This window comes from Ursus americanus, chromosome 14, assembly GCF_024610735.1.
Source record: "Ursus americanus isolate L20-20 chromosome 14, mUrsAme1.1.p, whole genome shotgun sequence".
Classification (NCBI taxonomy): domain Eukaryota; kingdom Metazoa; phylum Chordata; class Mammalia; order Carnivora; family Ursidae; genus Ursus; species Ursus americanus.
The window spans coordinates 8,916,308-8,933,687 of record NC_142140.1 but is presented as its reverse complement, the minus strand read 5'-3'; the positions used below and the strand labels follow the sequence as shown (position 1 = coordinate 8,933,687).

Below are 17,380 nucleotides of genomic sequence, written 5' to 3'. Positions count from 1 at the left end.
AAACGAAGGCCCCCTGGGACATTTTCCTCAGCTCAGGATAACTTGAGCCTCTGAGGATTCTGGCAGAACCGAATGTTACACCTAGATATGCTCTTCCATACCTGTGACTCAGGCCTGACCCGCGGGTTCCCTCTTGGGCCACAGTGATTGGTTCTTGGTGGGATGTGTGAGTCAAGGCAGTCCTAAGACTCTACCCCAGGAGCTTTCTTAGAACCATGATGAAAAGGCAGCTCTTTCTCACTGGGACTTTGGACAGAAGGACAATGAAAGCCTGGAACTGCCAAAAACCACCACACAGGGATATCCTATCTGAGTATGACGCCAACACAGACGGAAGCAGAACAGAAGATGGAGACAAATTCCTAACAAGATCAACTAAGTTCCTGGATCCAGCCATACCTGAAGATATGCCTAACCTGGGATTTTTCAGGTATATGATCTGAGGCCTTTAATGCTTAAGTCAGTTTGAGTTGGAATATCTGTCAGTAGCAAGTGCAAATCCATGTATCAGTCTTGGAACCAGTCCTTTCACCAGCTCCCAGAAACCACATCTGAGTACTACATACCAGCTCTCCTGACAAAAATGGTGGCCAACAGGGCCTGGGACTATCCCAGAAGGAAACACAGAAGCCCATAAGAAAACCTCTACATAATGATTTTTTTCAAAGTAAAACTATCCCAGGGAGAAAGGAGGGCTATGCTTGGTCTCTACGGGATTGTGTTATGACTTTCATGGGTCCCTTCCTCCATTAAAAAAAAGTTAAAAATTACCTTCTACTGTATGGTGACTAACATAATATAATAAAAAAACATTAAAAAAATTATCTTCTACAACTGAATTGGTATAAAGATGAATATAATACAGGCTGGATCATATTCCTTTTCCTCACTATTTTAAAAGAAACTAAAACATTTTCACAGGTCCTTAAAAGTATACCCTGGGCCCTCAGTAATGCCCATTCCGTCTAATGGATTCAATGGTGTTGGGCCCATATTATCCAGATTGCCTGTCGACATGGTCTAGGTTCCCTAGAGATGAACCCAACTCTAGTCTCCTTGTCTAGAAGGGGTAGAAGGGTCCGAAGAGTTCCTTAAAGCCCAGGCCCACTTTTCCCCTCTCCCACCAGCACCTCCCTGGGTCATCGCTGGCTGGTTTCAGGCATTATTTCTGTGGATCATGGGGAGCCACTCCTAATGTGTCAGGTTACAAGACTGGGAGCTCCTCAACAACTCATGTGTCTTTCATCAAAGTGCCCCAAGTCCTAGCACAGGCTGGTGCAGAACAGTGGAGGAGGAACAGGGGACTAAGTGTGCTTCCTACTTAGCAAACTCTTGTCACTTAGGATCTGCACTCAGGCCAGGTGGGACACAGAAAGGGAGGAGACGGGCGGGTAGGAGTGTGGTGAATGGGAGTGCACATATCTCCGAGATCTCTCTGGGTCCCCCTCTATTCTGGAGGGCAACACTCTGGCTTGCAAAGCTGGAGGGGGTTGTGTGGGCCCGCCCAGAGGCTGGGCAGGCATGAGTCAGTGTGAGAGTCTCCAGGTAAGCTCACTGGCCAGGTTCCCCCTCACTCACCTTCATCACTGGTGTGAGGCTCCGTGCCATTGTCGTGGTCAACCTCATCAATAGTCCCTGGCTCGCTGTGTGGACTATCACTGCAAGGAAACATGGGAAGGGGATGCGTTGGGCTCTGCACCCTCACACTGTCCTCAGCTTCCCTTAAGTGTCAGCCCAGCCCACTTCTGCGCTTGACCCAGGTCAGACCCAGGCCTGTGCCATCCTGTGTTACCCATCTGACCACCCATGGGCCCTCCTAATAGAAAACCGCTCCTAGTCCCTTCGATGGGAAGCTATCCTGAATAACCTCCCCCAGCTTCCCCCAGCCCTGGAATTGGTCAGGCTGCCAAAGAGGGCAGCATAAAACTCTGGCATTTATCCTCGGAAGGACCACAGGCCAAAACAGGAAGGAACTTTGGAAGTCTGATGAGTCATTCATCTCTCCTAGCTCCTTTTCTTACAGAGGACGTGACACTGCCCAGCAAGGTGGAGTGAAGCTCGCAAGGAGCAGGGTTCTCAGGGCTGCCTCAGGATGCTGTGTGCAAAAGCCCGGGCCAGTCCACACAGCGCCTGCAGGTTGGCAGCCATGATGGGCATAGGAGTAGGTAGTAGGTAAAGTGAATCCAAGCCTGTCAGGTTTGGTATTAACACACTGAGATCATTTCACTAGCTGCTTCGCCCTCTCTAAATGATAAGCTTCTTGAGGCCAGGGTTTATTCACATAGTCGGTTTTCTAACTGAGCCAGTGATGGAGTCCTGATACCTGCCAGGCACTATGCTAGGTAGGAGAGACACACTGATGGGTCAGTGGACACAGACTCTGCCTCATGGGCCGGGAAATAAAAGTGCTGCAAGTTGAAATGTGCTATGGAGGAGCAAATGAGCAGAGACAAGAACAGCAGAGGGGACCTGCATAGGTGGTCAAGGAAGGCTTCTTGGAGGAGGTGACATTTACAATGGCATTTGAGAAAATATGAATTTCATTATGAAAAATTCTCCACTGCCTCCTGGATAAGGCCCAGATGCCACACAATGGCTTCAGACCTTTCATAACCTGGCTCCTGCTGGCCTGTGCTGCTTCCTCCCTCACCATTCCCTCGGCATCTGCAACACTCTGGCCACACAGAACCACTTTCTATTTTACTGAATGCTCCAAGTCCAGGACATTCTTTGCCCACTCCTCACCTGGCTGACTCTAGTTCATCCTATGGGCCTCCATGAAGTCATTATGTCCTCCAGGAAGTCCTTCCTGACCTCGCTACATTGGCTCAGGTAGCCCCTCTTCTGGAACTGCCTGTTTCCTCCCCTCCAGAGCCCCCTACCTCAGGAATTAATCCTATACAGGTTATGTCCCTGCACCCCTGCCCAGGGCCTGGCCTGGGACAGACACTCAGCAACCATCTGTCCATTCATTGAATGAATGAACGTTGTCCATTACAGTGAGACCCTCAGCCAAATTCCCCTTTTTGGCTTTGAAAATATCTCCAATGTAATTAATAGTGTTCCTTTCTCATGGGACACAAACGGGATTAAGGGAAGTGTGGTTATTGTATATTATTCCTTGGTGGGTACAACAGATCTATAGGACCTTCCCAGAACATTAATTATAGTGCAGCAAGAAAAGAGAACTGGTAATGGTTGCAAACACTGCGTGAAAAGCTTCTCTTTGTCCAGAAAGTATGTTTGCTGGCTATTTAATGTCTCTATGACAGAACAGGACAGATGTGCTCTTGGTGCCACAAATAAGGTTACAGAGCTGTGATTACAGGACAGCAGGTCCTGATATTTCTATGGGGGACGGGGTGGGAAACAAAGGGGCTGGAATGTCTCCTTTCTTTGAAGCGATTTAGGAGTCCAGGAATGCTGTGATAATCAAAAGACCAACGCCCCTGTCAGCCCCTAGCTGAAAGCAGTATGGGGAATACCTAAATATACAGCTGTGTCGTCCCGGATTGGGAATAAAGAACGAACCAGAACACTTTGGCTGGTCTCTGTCAGCCGGTGTTCTGAATCCACATTTAAAAACATTTCCTATCTTTACCACATTTTAAGGTCTCAGTCTGGGGAAAGTAGTCAGCCCTGGTTTTGATTAGGTTATAACATTTTTTTCTCCCAAGACCCCATGTAGCACCAGGCACACAGAAGTGCCCAACTACCAACTGCTGACCTGGCGTGAAGCTCTCAAAGAACATAAACTCACTGTGTCTGGAAAAGGGAACCCCTTTCTCAAGAGGTTGAGGTGGAGATTCTTATCCACTCCCCTGCTGCCTGAGATGGGTTTGTGACTCACCTGGCCCATGACAGCTTGACATCTCCTAACCAATGTGATTTGTTCACCAGACCCGAGCCTTAGCAAGGGGATATAATTCTTGGATTTGTGTTGGGACACTTGGGAAGGAGAAGCCCTTTTTCCACTGGGCTGCTGAGAGATTGTGCTCTAAATCTGGAGTTACCAGGTGCCTTCCTGAACCCACCAAGGGAGAGACTGCCTGAGAATGAAGCCGACACAGAAGAAAGCAGAGCCAAGGGCTGAGGATTGCAGAACCAAGTCCTGATGATAATAGTTGAACTCCTGGATCCAGCTATCCCTGAAGCCATGATCCTAGACACTTTAGTTAAGTAAAGTAAACCAATAACTTCCCATTTATCTTAACCAGTTTGAGTTGTATTTCTGTCTCTTATAAACCAAGTCTTGGCTGATACAACTATCTCTCATATAAGGCTGTGGCAAAGCTCAAATGAGAAAATGCATATGGGAGTACAGACTATAAAGCAGTAAGAAAATCAAAGGGTTTCTTACTGTTCCTGTTCAACAGCAACAACGATTGCGATGATGATAATAACAATATTAAGAAGAATGGACTCTTACCAATATTCTTCCCCTCCAGCCATGCATTTTTCATACACAGGTCCCTCTAGCTCCCGGGGGCTGGGGAAGATGGCTTCATGATGGATGATGATGGTTTTGATGACTTCGTTGACGTGTGCCTGGCAGGACACAGGGTCCTGCCCATCAGGGATATGCATGAGGGTGGGCCCGAAGCAGATGGCCAGGTTGTAGGGATCCATCATGTTCTCGTCGCTATACTGCGAGAGGCTACAAGAAAGGAGGTACTCACAAGTCACCTGGGAAAGGTGAATCTTCCCCCCTGTGGGTTCTCTCTTTTGAGGGCTCTACTCAACTCCAGGAGGGTTCCATGTTCTGTTTTAGGAACAGCTGCACCTGCAAAAGCCTCAGGACACCCCCTCCCAAAGGAGGCCAGAGCTGAGGCAAAGAGGGACCCCCCCGCCAACTTGGCCGGGCAACTCACTGGTTGAGGAAAGCAAAGAGGTATCTCATGACCACGATGACCACTCGGGGAAGGGTGACGAGGATCTGCTGGATCTGGTGCACCCTCTCAGCTGGGCTCTCCAGTTCTGTAATGCAAAGGGGCTTTTCAGGGTGTCTTTCCTCCTCAGAGAGCCAGGCAACCAACATCTGCTCCTAGATCCGTCCACATGGTTCCGGGGGAGCCAGTTCTCCCGGTTCTAGGGATTGATCTGTGACCCTCGTCTGGCCACTTGGAGCAAGTATGTGAGTCAGTTCATTCCCTTTTATGGATGAAGCCAGGATAGATGGAGTTTCTGTCACCTGATACCTGTGAGTCCTGACGAACACAGGCACAGGCCACGTTCCATTCCCCCCCTTTCTGAACGCCAGCCGCACCGCAGGCACGGCACACAGTAGATTGGAAGTGAGTGCTGAATGAACAACCAACTCTAGAGCTCTATATTGGCCAGTGAGCTTGGCAGATGCCTGGATCTTGTCCCTGAGCGTGGTCCTCAGGTCCGTCCTAGACAGAGAGACACTGGTATTTTTGTCAGTTGGGCCAGGGGCAGGGGCAGCAAGTTGGGCTCGGTAAGGAGACGTGCTTTGTGGGCTTTGCCTTGTGGAGAGGGGAAGCAGGCGTGAAGACTGAGCTGCCAGAGTTCTGATGTGTGTCTGCAGGGCTGATGCCTAAGCTTACGCCAGCTTCTTTTTCAGAAAACATGCTTTTCTCACATAGCCCCTCTTTCCAGCCTCCACATTCTGTCAGCACGTTCCTTCTAAAACACAATGTCTCCTATTTCTCCTCCATATCCCAGGCCTTTCACAGCAGGCTTCAGCCCACCCAGCCTGCCTCACCTCCTAGCTGCTGCCCCTTCCGCACGTATCTGAGATGATACAGAGCCATGCTTCTCAAATGAGGTGGTGGTGCACTTCTGGGCATTTACAAATCCATAGGGCATTATTTGCGGTTGTCACAGTGACTAGAGGGTACTACTGGCATTTGGGATCCAGGGGTCAAGGTGCCAAATGTCCTGAATGTATGGGACACACAGTAAGGCACTGTTCTACCCTAAATGCCGAGAGCACCCCCACTGAGAAACTCCGTGCCAGGTGGCCTTAGCCACGACCTCCCTCTCACAGAGGGCCTTCCTGCCCCTGGGCCTTTGTACACACTGGTGATCTCTCTACTCTGCCCAGCAGACTCTAGCCTACCCTCGAAGTCTGGTAGAGGCACCTCGCCCAAGCCTCCCCACAGAGCTAAATGTTCTCGGACCTTTAGTGGTTCCAGTGCCCTTTACACAGGCCACTCCCTGTCGTCAGCTTCAGTCATCCTAGTACCCCTCCACTTCAATACATCGTTTTCGTAAATACATTTATTTAAAGAGGAAATTTTACCTCACTCTATAAATGAGAAACCAGGATCACTTGCTATAATTAGGAGGTAACATAAAAATAGATATAAAGAAAGCAAAACAATGTTACTAAATTATAGGTAAGCTTGTTCTATAGAAAAGTTTCTGAGACTGAGGCTCCATCTCTCTCTTTAGAAAGGAGACTGACCTCTGAAATTTTCTCCTTGGTATAATCACAGGATTTGGGAGAGAACTGAGAAGGGATCCCCCCCCCCCCCCCAGTGTGATCCAAGGTATGCAATGTGATGAGCTCGTACCAGGCGTCAACAACCTTGTCCACTCAGGGCTCTGCTCAGAAACTAGACTAATGGGGCTTCTGGAAGCACTAGCTGAGCACGTGACATGGAGCTCAGATAGGGTTGGGCCTTTGTGACCTGGAATTTCTAAGGGTGATGTGGAGCTGAAGTGGATGGGGAAAGATGAGCAGGAAGTAGTGTGGAGGAGAGCAGGGCAGAGGAAGTGTCTTTCATTCAAGGCAGGCAAGAGGCGTAAAGTCTCCCACCCACTGGAGTACTTTCCTGGCTGCAAATCCCTCTCAGAGCATTGTGAGAAGCATCCCTAATGATACTGGGCGTGGGGCAATTTTCTATAAATCAGAGTTTATTCTAAAATATTAAGATTCTCATACTGTAATATTAAAAGTTTATTTTTAAAAATTTCCAAAATGTTGCCTTGGATTTGGGCATCTTACAGTCAAGGTGCCTTTACTTCAGCCCCCTAGACTGGGGCTCCTGCCTTCATCCACAAAAATACCTGTCAAGGAGAACTCTGATGGCTCATGACATCAGAAGAAGCCCACAGTCAACTTATTTTCACCATTTTACTTGTCTGTTGCTGACCTGACTCCCAAACCCTCACCATTTTACTTGTATGTTGCTGACCTGACTCCCAAACCCTCAATGGCTCCCTATTACCCAAGGGGAAAAGCTCCAAAATCCTTGCCAGGTCTTTCTCCTCTTTCTCTATTTTACCCTTCCAGCCTCTTGCACCATTCACTGGCTGGAACACCCTCCTACTGGTCCCATTTTGTGTGTCCCCAGACCCTTCCCAGGATACTCTGTGCCCACTCCTCCTGGAAGGCTCAGCTCACATCGCTCTCTCTCAGCTGCGATCTGCAAAACCAAGTTTCCCTCTGCCTCTTCTGAGCTCCTTCCATACCCAGGGTTGTACCATGCCAGTTTCCATTATAAACCATCTTGTTATCTCTACAACTAGGTTTTAAGTTCTACTAGAACAAAGGCCATACTGCTTCTTTTGTACTATCCCTCCCATGTGCCTAGCACAGCAATAAGCCCATAGTACAACTTCAATAAAGGCATGTCACACAATTGATCATTCTACCATTCCACCTAGGAAATACTTACTAATAGTAGATATCAAATCTTGAAACCTTTCCTTAGGAAAGAGTGGGTTTTCCAGTCCTCGGAAATACAGTTTTAAAACACCAGCGACTGAATTGATATCTCGTTCATTTTGATCATCCACAAGGGGGTCTTCGCCTGAGAGGAAACAGGAGATGATAATTCAGCTTGGTGAGGAGCCAGGAAGTGTGCAGATGGCAAGGGGGATGGCCTGGCCTCGCCTGAACTACAGGAGACACAGACGGGGCAGCCCACTTGACAGAGCAAGTTGAGAGTTCTCCCTGTAACTGATTTTAAAAATGTTCAAATCTATGGAAATATTGTGAAAATAAAATAGTGAACATCCATCACCCTTCACTCACGCTCATTAACATCTTGCCATATCTGCTTTCTCTCTACTCATATTTATCATTGCTCAATGATTTGAGAGTATTTTGTAGACGTCACAAAATGTCAATGCTAAATACTTCAACACATTTCTCCTAAGAATAAGGATATTCTCCTACATAACCACATAACATCATTACACCTAAGAAAAATAACAATAGTTCCAAAACACCATCTCATATACAGCCCACATTCAAACATTCCCAATTGTCCTGTCTTTCACAGAATTTTTTCAAAGGCTAAGATCTAATCAACACAATTCATTTGGTTGTTATGTTTCCTTAGTCTTTTGAATGTAAAAGAGGCCCCAACATTTTTTATCGTTAGTTTTTTAAAATACTGCCTCTTCTGAGGAGTCCAGGCCATTTGCCTTATGGAATGCCTCCGACTCTGGGTTTGTCTCACTGTTTCCTCATAACTAGATATAAGTTAAACATTTTCGGAAGGAATAGTACATGGGTGATGTGGCGGACACCTCATTGGATCCAGAGGCACATAATGTCAGCCTGTCTTGCTACCGGTGTTGCTAAGTCTGATCCATGGATTAAGGAGGTAACCTCCAGATCTCTGCATTGTAAAGGTCTACTTTCCCCTTTGGAATAGTAAGGGCAAAATATGAAATATTTTTGAAAAACACAAGTGACCTATGTGCAAGTCATTGTGCTCAACATGTTTCACCCAATGCTTTTAACCTCCAATGATGAATTTAGCCTAAATCAATTATTATCCTGGGCTGCAAAATGATGATTTTCTAATTCTGTCATTCCTTCTACATTTATTAGCTGACATTCTTCCATAAAGAAGAGGTTTCCCCATGCCCCCTTACTTCTCCTGTTGTTGTTGTTGTTGTTATTTGGCATCTTTGTGGGATTGTTTTTGTAATTTTTAATTTAATGTGTCATAATCCATTATCATCACTATTCTTTGGGATGCTCAGATTATCCCCAATTTTGCCAGGGACAAATGTGTTGACAGGTGACCTCCACCGAGCACCTCCTTGCTTTCTGGCACGGAAGATGTTCATGGATCACCTTATACTTTCCTTGACCCAGATCTGGAATCAAACATTTCTCCAAGGAGCTCTGTTTGCTTTTTGTAGGCCATGGCATTTAGAAACCAAGATCTTAAGTTCCAGGTGTGCTCACTGGTACAGGAGTACTATAAAGAGCTTCTAAATCTTTTCAGTGGGTAGAGGGAGAATACATATATTTTTTTTCTCATGAGTTCACACAGTTATTTCTAATACATATTTAAGATTCAAGATTTTCTTTATCTTCATTTATATTTGTATTTCAATTTTCTTATTGAAAAATTCTTGGTTTGGAATCACATTAATAATGTATTTCTGTATCTGCCTTATCCTATAATACACATCATGGTTTTGAAATTTTAATAGCAATATCACCACTAACAATAAACCTACTACACAAAATTTAAGATTTCTTTGCAGGGCTTTTGTTTTTGTTTGGGGGGGGGGAAGGGTTAGTCCTCAGAATCCCAAAGATATGTGGTCGGAAGACAGAAAGTACATTAGTGGTTGTCTACGGTGGGGGGCTGGGGGATAGGGAGTCTAGGGAGTAACTACAAAGGGGCACAAAATTTCTTTGGGGGATGATGAAAAATTTCTGAAATCAGATTATGGTGATGATTGCACAACTCTGTAAATATACTAGAAACCCTTGAATTGTACAATTTAAAAATGGGTGAGCTTTATGGTATCGAACTCAATAAAGCATTAATAATGTATGGCCAGAGCACATGTTCAAAAGTTACTCTCTGTGTGATGATCAATTTGATACACATCTTGTTTCTATTTCTATTCAATTTTAGGGACTGACTTTTTTTTTTTTTTTTTTTAGAAATCCTTGCTTTTAAAAAATGTGTAGTTTTAAAAATATAAAGCATTTACATTGTCCAAAAGTCAAAAACAGATAAAAAGTTACATGCAGACAAGCCCTACTCCTTTCCTTCTCCTCTCCCCACCTTGCATTTAACCATTTTCATCAATTTCTGGTTTGCCCTATTGTGTTTTCTTCTCCCAAAATGAGCAAATACATATATAAGAATTTTTTATTTCCCTTCATTTTTTACACAAAATGTAAGTAGTATACAATACTGTGACATACACTTGTTTCTTTGCTTCACAATAATACTAGAAATCCCGCCATATCAGTTCATAGAGATCTTCCTCATGTTTTTTTGTTTTGTTTTGTTTTTTAATGGCTGCAAAAGTACTCATTTCATGGATCAACCATGATTTAGTCAACCAATCTCCTATGGATTGACGTGTGACTTCTTTCCAATCTTTAGCTCTTACAAATATTGCCACAACAAATAACCTTGTGTACGTGTTTTTGTGTTTGTGGAGGTGCGTCTCTGGTCAGATCTCAGAAGTGGGATTGTGGGTCAATGGGTACGTTTCATTAGACAGAGCAAAATTCTTCCCCACTGGGGCTGAGCCATTCTATACTCCTATTGGCAACACAGGAGAATGCTCCTTTTCCACAGCCCTGCCCATGGAATGCTGTCAATTTTTATTTTTATTTTTATTTTTTTTTTTTTTGCCCACTGGACAGAGAAAAGTGATATCCCAGGAGAGCAGCACTTTTCAATTTAATCCCGGACTGCTCAGCTAGATCCCCCCAAGTTTTCAGTGGAGGAGGTGGAAGGAAACACAGAGCAATCCAACTCCTCTCTGAAGGTGCTGACAGATGTCTGCACAATGGGCTTTTCCTCCTTCTCCCAGAACAGCCCACGGAATGTTCTAAGACTGGCAAGCAGTGAAGAGCAGAGCTGGAAATTCATACTCGGATCTCTTTACTCCACCTCCGTAGGAAAAGAATGCATGTCACTGCCAGGGCCTCTGCTAGCCCCAACATGCTTTACTGCAAATGAGAGAGGGCCCCCCCACTTCCTTCCTGAACCAGGTCTTGCGGCTTACAGAGCACGAACCAGAGTTCAGCTCTCACCTGCCCTCTTTGGCTGAGCACTCCTGCGTAGTGCCCAGCCTGAATGACTGTATGTGGCGCCTGGACACTGATGTTCCATAGGTCAGCCTCTCAGATATCCCCACAGGGGAACAGAATTCCGTGTGGGGAAGGAAGAGAGAAAACATAAGAAATCATTGCCTGCACTGATATAGCACTTCTCAAGTGAGAAGCACATTCACACACAAGAGCTCCCTAATCCTCACAAGAGCAGTGCATGGCGCTGAGGAAGGCATGGTTCCAACACCACCGTTCTCTCTCGTGAGAAAGCTGAGGCCCCACAAGTGAAACAACTTGCCCACATTCACACAGTCAAAACAGACAGCAGCAGCTCCCAGGTCTCGTAATGCCTGGGAGATAGTCTTCCTTTTACCAGTGTCTATCTGTCTGCTTGCATGCCTATCTTCCTCCCTCCCTCCTTCCCTCCTTCCTTTAGAGTAGAGACCCAACCTTTTCTTCTTCTTTGTCAAGAAAAAAGTTTCTCTGAACGCTCAACACATAAAACAAACCTGTCTTAGTTGAATTGGGAGGAGAGGTCCACACCTCCCTCCTAAGCTCCCCCTCTGTTCCTCTAGCACCCCTTGAGGCCCCTCTGAAGGACCAGAAAAGTTAAAAAAACTCTGGACTATAATTAGTTATTTCCCTGTTATTACCACATATGACCTTTGGGATCTCATGATTCAAAAGCACATGGATTTTTCTTCTCCATAGTGCATGTTAGCTCCCCTCATCAAGCAAGATCAACATATGGACTTTATATATACACACATATACTACCTACGTATGTGTGTACACACACACACACACACACACACACACACACACACACACACACACACAATTTGCTTTTGCTCTTCCTTCCAGAAGGCACTCAGTCCATAAAAGGAACCATCCAGATAGTCCACATATTCTCTCCTCCTAGCCCAGGCCTTTGGCTCTCTGCAAGGCAATTCAATTTTGGCTCCAGAGGTGACCGGAATTCCAGAGCTCAGGATGAGCAGGATGGTTTGTGGGAATGATGGCTTCCTCCAGGAGGATGACAGCTAAAATTCTAGGCAAGTCTGAGAGAAAGCTGTGTTCACACTTGGCTGGTTACTGTCCTGAGGGAGGTGGAATTGTTCCCCAGCAGCCCTGCCTGCAGTGCCCTCTTAGCCAGGTCACCTGGACATTTGCCAAGGACTTGACAGCAGGGCTGTCCCCAGGGCAGAGTGTGAACACAGTGGGTGCTCACAGGCTCTAAGGAAACCTGCCACCAGACTGGGTGCATGGCAGGAAGCTTGCAGGCGGCCTCTCACACAAGGGCAGTTAGCTCTGTGGTCACAGGTCCTCCCAAACCCCGTCTTCGGCTTCTTAACAGGACAACCCCTCCCAGCGTCTCCTGGTCACATGCCTTTCCCTGGGACAGGATCTAGATCTCTGAAGGGCGAGGCTAGAATGTGTCAGACCCTACATGCCATGACTTCAGCCTCAGAGCCAAGCCCTATCCTGATCTGCACAGGGTGAGAGGGCCAGTGACTCCCCTTCCAGCTCCCCCTCCACATAAGGAGAGCCCCTGGCAGCTCTCTCATGGTTGCGTACAAAGGGGACAGAGGATTGGTTTGTGGGGGAAAAGAGAGTTTTCCCAGGAAAACTGGACTGAGAGACAACAGCAAAGCATGGCTCTCTCCATGGCAGGGCTACTGATCTCCTGCCCTTTTGTGGTGTTTCTCTTTTGTTTTGCCAGACTGCAGAGAGAGCTTGAAACTTGCGTGATGAGCTTAAGGCTTACTGACAGCAAAAAAACCGCATCATTATCATCACCACCTCAACTAAAACCTGGTTGACTCGTGTCAGAAGAAAAAGAAAGCGGGTTTAGGAATAATAAGCCAAGAATGAATTTCCTTTGCAATTGTTCAAAACCTTAAAGAAAACAGATCTGTGCTCCTTTCAACAATCTTATACAAGGAATGTAGGCAAGAACTTCACCCAAGAGAAAAGGAAGGGGGCCAAGGAAGAGAAAGACCCAAATCTCCTTGAACAAATAGCAACAGATAGGCATCCTGCGGGGATTGAGGGACTTACATTTTAACAAATAAAAGGAAGAAAGGAAAAATGCACAATGTACTGGTTTAGAGAGAAAATTCAGTCACAAGTTAGAGTGTGTGGGATGGAGGAGTGGGTGAGAAGAGAAATACTGGGCCTCCCCAGGCTTGGTCACCTGGCTGCCCAGGATGCAGAGAAATGCGCAGGGGAGGGGGAAGCTACCAGTTTCAGGAGACGTGGGAGGTGACCCTGAGGGTCAGCTGAATAAGGAGTCAAACCCAGGGCAGTTGGTTGGTGAACTTCAAAAAGCAGAAAAACTAAGTGGGAAGTCTGGGCACTAGCCAACCCAGAGAAGCCAGGAATGGATTCTTCTAAACGAGACATACCAGGAACAATTTTTTTTTTTTTTTTTTTTTTAGAATAAGCCGTGGTTCAGGTGCAGCAGAAAGACAAGGCTGCCACCTTAGGTTCAGGTGGAGCAGAAAGACAAGGCTGCCTCAAGAATGAGATTCTTTCTGAAATGATGCAGAGAGGGAGGGGAACCAATTTGCATACTTGAGGCAAAAAAAAAGCAGAAAACATTTCTGCAGCTGAGATTTGGGTCAGGTGATCTCTGCGCAGCAGGGCTCTGCCCGAGGGCATCCAAGGCCTGTTGGGAACAGGCGGCCAAGTAAGGGACAAAAGGCACTGACCTTAGAAAATCACATTCAAGAAGAAAAGAAAGCGGTGCTCTTGGGGTAGGGCTAGGGCCCGGCTGCCTGGTATAAGAAAGTTACTTACAGAACATAGGGAAGCAGGGCAATTTGAGGCAGGGGCAGTTGCCAGGCCGGAGGCTCTATGCAGTCAGTTTACCCACGAGATTTAAGGAATTCTGTAATGCAATGAGCCAAAGAAGACGGAACCAGCAAAGATTCCAGACCATGGTTCTGTTCATTTACAATGAACACAGGGCAGCAGGGGTGCTAAGGAGTTGGGGGAAATGAAGAAACAAAACTTTGGATTGGGCTGTCCAGTGCTGTCAAGAGAAGCTCAGAGAATGATGACTGACATTCCGTCAGGGAGGCAGATGGGAGATACCTCTTGCTTCCTAGCCTTTGCACATGCTGTTTCCTTAGTCTGGAATGACCATTCCCTACTTTTTTTGGCTCTTACTCTTTAAGCCTCAGCTTAGGCATTTCCTCCTCCATCCAAGAAGACTTCTCTGGCTTTACTATTCCTCCCCACCCCATCCAAGCTGGGCTAGGGGTTCCCATACCACCCAGTACTTACCCCGTTGTCTGCTAAACTGGCTCCCTACTAGTCACGACTATCTTTTGTTCCTGTTGTATTTCTAGGCCCCAGTCCATTACCTGGCACAGTGTAGGGCTCAGTGAACGCATGCTCGTTGGGAGGGCCGAAAATGCATGAGTAGGAGCTTGCAGCAGGGGAATCTGAGGCTCTCTGGTTCTAAGTGCCCAACATCCGGGAGCAGACTCCAAAACAGAAGCTCCACAGGACATTAGGAGGCCACCAAGCACCACATCCAGTCAAATCCTGCTCTCTAAACCTGGTTCAAAGCTAGAGTGCCAAGGGCCACACAGGTCTGTGTTGGGGGCTGAGGCACCGACTGCCTGGGGCCGACAGAGTGCTTCCTCCACTCTAGAGCTGGATCGTCGATGGAACTGGGGGAAACGTGAAGGGGTGAGTTTGCTCAGGAGCCAGCCCCTTCAGAGGAAGCCAGGTAACAAGCAGAGAGAATTCCAGGGCTAGAACCGGGGGAGAGGCCTGCTCAGAACACAGCCAACAAGGACAGACCAAACACCTTCCAAGACTATTAGGAAGATTCCATAGTAGGAGGGGTAAGAACGTGCTTTGTAAATTGGGATGGGATATATTACACGGAAATGGGTTTGGATTGGGGTCCTCAGACAATTTTTTTTTTTTTGCCAAAATACTGCATTAAAAAAAATAAAGAATCTGGATATTCTAAAAGCTACTCAGTGTTATTTATATTCTTCCAACTTTTCTAACAAAGCCGCAGCCTTTATAGATTCACATCATAATGTCAAGTGCTTTCCTAGGCCCTCTTTCCCAGCAACTACTGTACAGTCACTAGAGACAGTTGCCTATGCATACTGGTAAATGTTTCACAGCTAATTCTTTAGATGGAAAAAGACAAAGAAAAGATCTTGGCGGTTGCCTGTTTCTGTCATGTAAATACTCCTGCCTTGGCTGATTTCGAGCTACTAAGGGGAAGGCACTGAATGCAGTTGGAAAGAGATGTTGATACAAGTCAGCCCCAGCACACCGCTGCCTCTAAGACACACACCAACACCCATCCTGGCTTCCTATGGGCACAAGCTTGAGATGGTGACACTGCACTTACCTCTCTCAAAGGAATTTTTTATGTCATTGACTTCGACCTGAGATCCTGGCACTCGGAAGATCCCTTGCTGCTGGAGTCCTAAAAGAAACAAACAGAAAATGCCATGATGTCTTGAGCTCATCAGACTGCTGGGCACATTGATGATTCTCCCCATTGCTTGTCTCTTTCTCCCACCACTTTTTACGAGAGTCATTCCCAATAAAGATCTCCTGGCAGAAGCCCAAAAGTAGCCTTTGCAATGAACTTCAGCTGGCCAAAATACCCTGTGCCATCCTGCTTGGGGTTTGAAGGAAAAGGCCACCAGAGGTTGCTATCAACACAGAACCAGTGAATAACAACTTCCAATGTAGCCAAGGTACACTGTGCCTACCAAGTTCGCCAGGGACACCGGCACCAAGGAGCTGGGCCTGGGTTTGCAAATGCCATTTCAGTGTAACAGCCACAGAGATTTTGAACAAGAACGATCAATATCGTTCACTTGATCATTCCCACCCCCTACCTATACAGACATCTTCTTCCTCCCAGGAAAGCTCGAGTCTACACTGCATGCTGGCCTGGGATCAAGGAGCTTTGCAGACATTAAATTACTAAAGAAAAATCATCTCTTTTTTTAAAATGTGCTTCTACAAGGCCATAACAAGGAGGAGACCCCAATAGCTGACTTAAGAGAAACAACACAGGATCAGAACCTATAAGGCTGAACAGTGACCTACAGAATTGAAGGAATTAAAGGACCTCTCTCATCTTGAATGGGAATTCATGGGGTGACTGTGATCTTTTCCCTCATGTTCAGTTCTTCTATATAAAACAACTCTCCACATTATAATTTAGGAAAGTGTTTACCTCTGAAAGGCAGGCTTTGGTCCAAGTTTGGTTTGTACATAATATGTGCTCAATAAAAGCATGTTTATGTCTTTCCTTAACCAATATTGAGTCTCTACCACCTGTGTCTTTTCTTCCACCCTCCTGGCATATTCCCATTTGGTCACACTTGCCTTTCTTCCCATATTAGATCTTTATGCTTGCTGTGCACAGTTGGCTTTTTCTATGCAAATATCACCCCTCAGAGATATCTCTCCTTACCACCTTAGCCAAAACAGCCCTGCCACCCTCTCGCCATTCTCTATCCCTTTTTAATTTGTTCCTTGGCATTACACTACCTGAAATCATATTATTTCTTTATCTGTTTATTTTCTTGCCCTTCTAATTGGTAATGTAAACTACCAAGGGCCAGCACCTTACCTGTCTTATTCATGCCTGTATTCCCATTGTCAGAACAGTGCCTGCTATGTACTCTGAAAATAAATTTTTGGAGGAATGAATGAATGAATGAATGAATGAATGAATGAATGAATGGAAGCACAAGGGAAGTGCTGGGGACACCATGGTTAGCACATCCTAGACACTATATTTCCTTTCTGGAGCTGACTAGAGCCAGTTAACTGACCAATTGCCCAGAGACACTCAGTGCTCAAAACACAGACCTCTGGGGTTGGTTGGGAGGCACGAAGGAACTGAAATGGTTCTCTTATCCATGCCCTCCCTGATCCTCGCTTTTCCTAGTTTCTGAGTCTCTTCTCACCACCACCTTCATCCCCAGACGTACAAGGCTCAAAAGAGCGCTCAGCATAGCAGCTGTGCCAAGAAGCATTTTCTCTCTAGGAAGCAGGGCAGTAACAGGAAATCTTCCAAGATGAATCAAAATCTCATTTCCTATGAGAACAGCCCAGCACCTGTTCTGGAGAGAGCTGAAAACACTGCCCCAAGATTGAGCTTACCGTATAAATTGATGTACCGGATGCAGCTCTCGACTACAAGCGGTATAGCTTGTCCTGAATCCTTAAGAAAAAAAATTGTGAGTTGTACTGGGCTTGGCAACCACCACAGGGAAAAAGACATTGCAAACACAGATTATCAACTCAAGCCAGAATATTAGTACCACTGGATTAGTAGGAAAATAAGCAAGGAACTGCTAA

General features: G+C 46.1%; 1 protein-coding gene across 4 annotated transcripts in view; it reads right to left on the bottom strand.

The window, feature by feature from the left end:
* Positions 1-17,380, bottom strand: part of SRGAP3 (SLIT-ROBO Rho GTPase activating protein 3) — a 332,469-nt gene that overhangs the window by 19,079 nt on the left and 296,010 nt on the right. For all 4 annotated transcript variants that reach the window (XM_045808138.2, XM_087866833.1, XM_087866834.1 and 1 more), the window contains 6 exons: positions 17,183-17,243; positions 15,405-15,482; positions 7,647-7,781; positions 4,872-4,977; positions 4,430-4,657; positions 1,579-1,658 (listed from right to left, as the gene is read on the bottom strand). In XM_045808138.2, the coding sequence (XP_045664094.1) occupies positions 1,579-1,658; positions 4,430-4,657; positions 4,872-4,977; positions 7,647-7,781; positions 15,405-15,482; positions 17,183-17,243 (688 nt within the window). The remainder of the gene's footprint in view (positions 1-1,578; positions 1,659-4,429; positions 4,658-4,871; positions 4,978-7,646; positions 7,782-15,404; positions 15,483-17,182; positions 17,244-17,380) is intronic.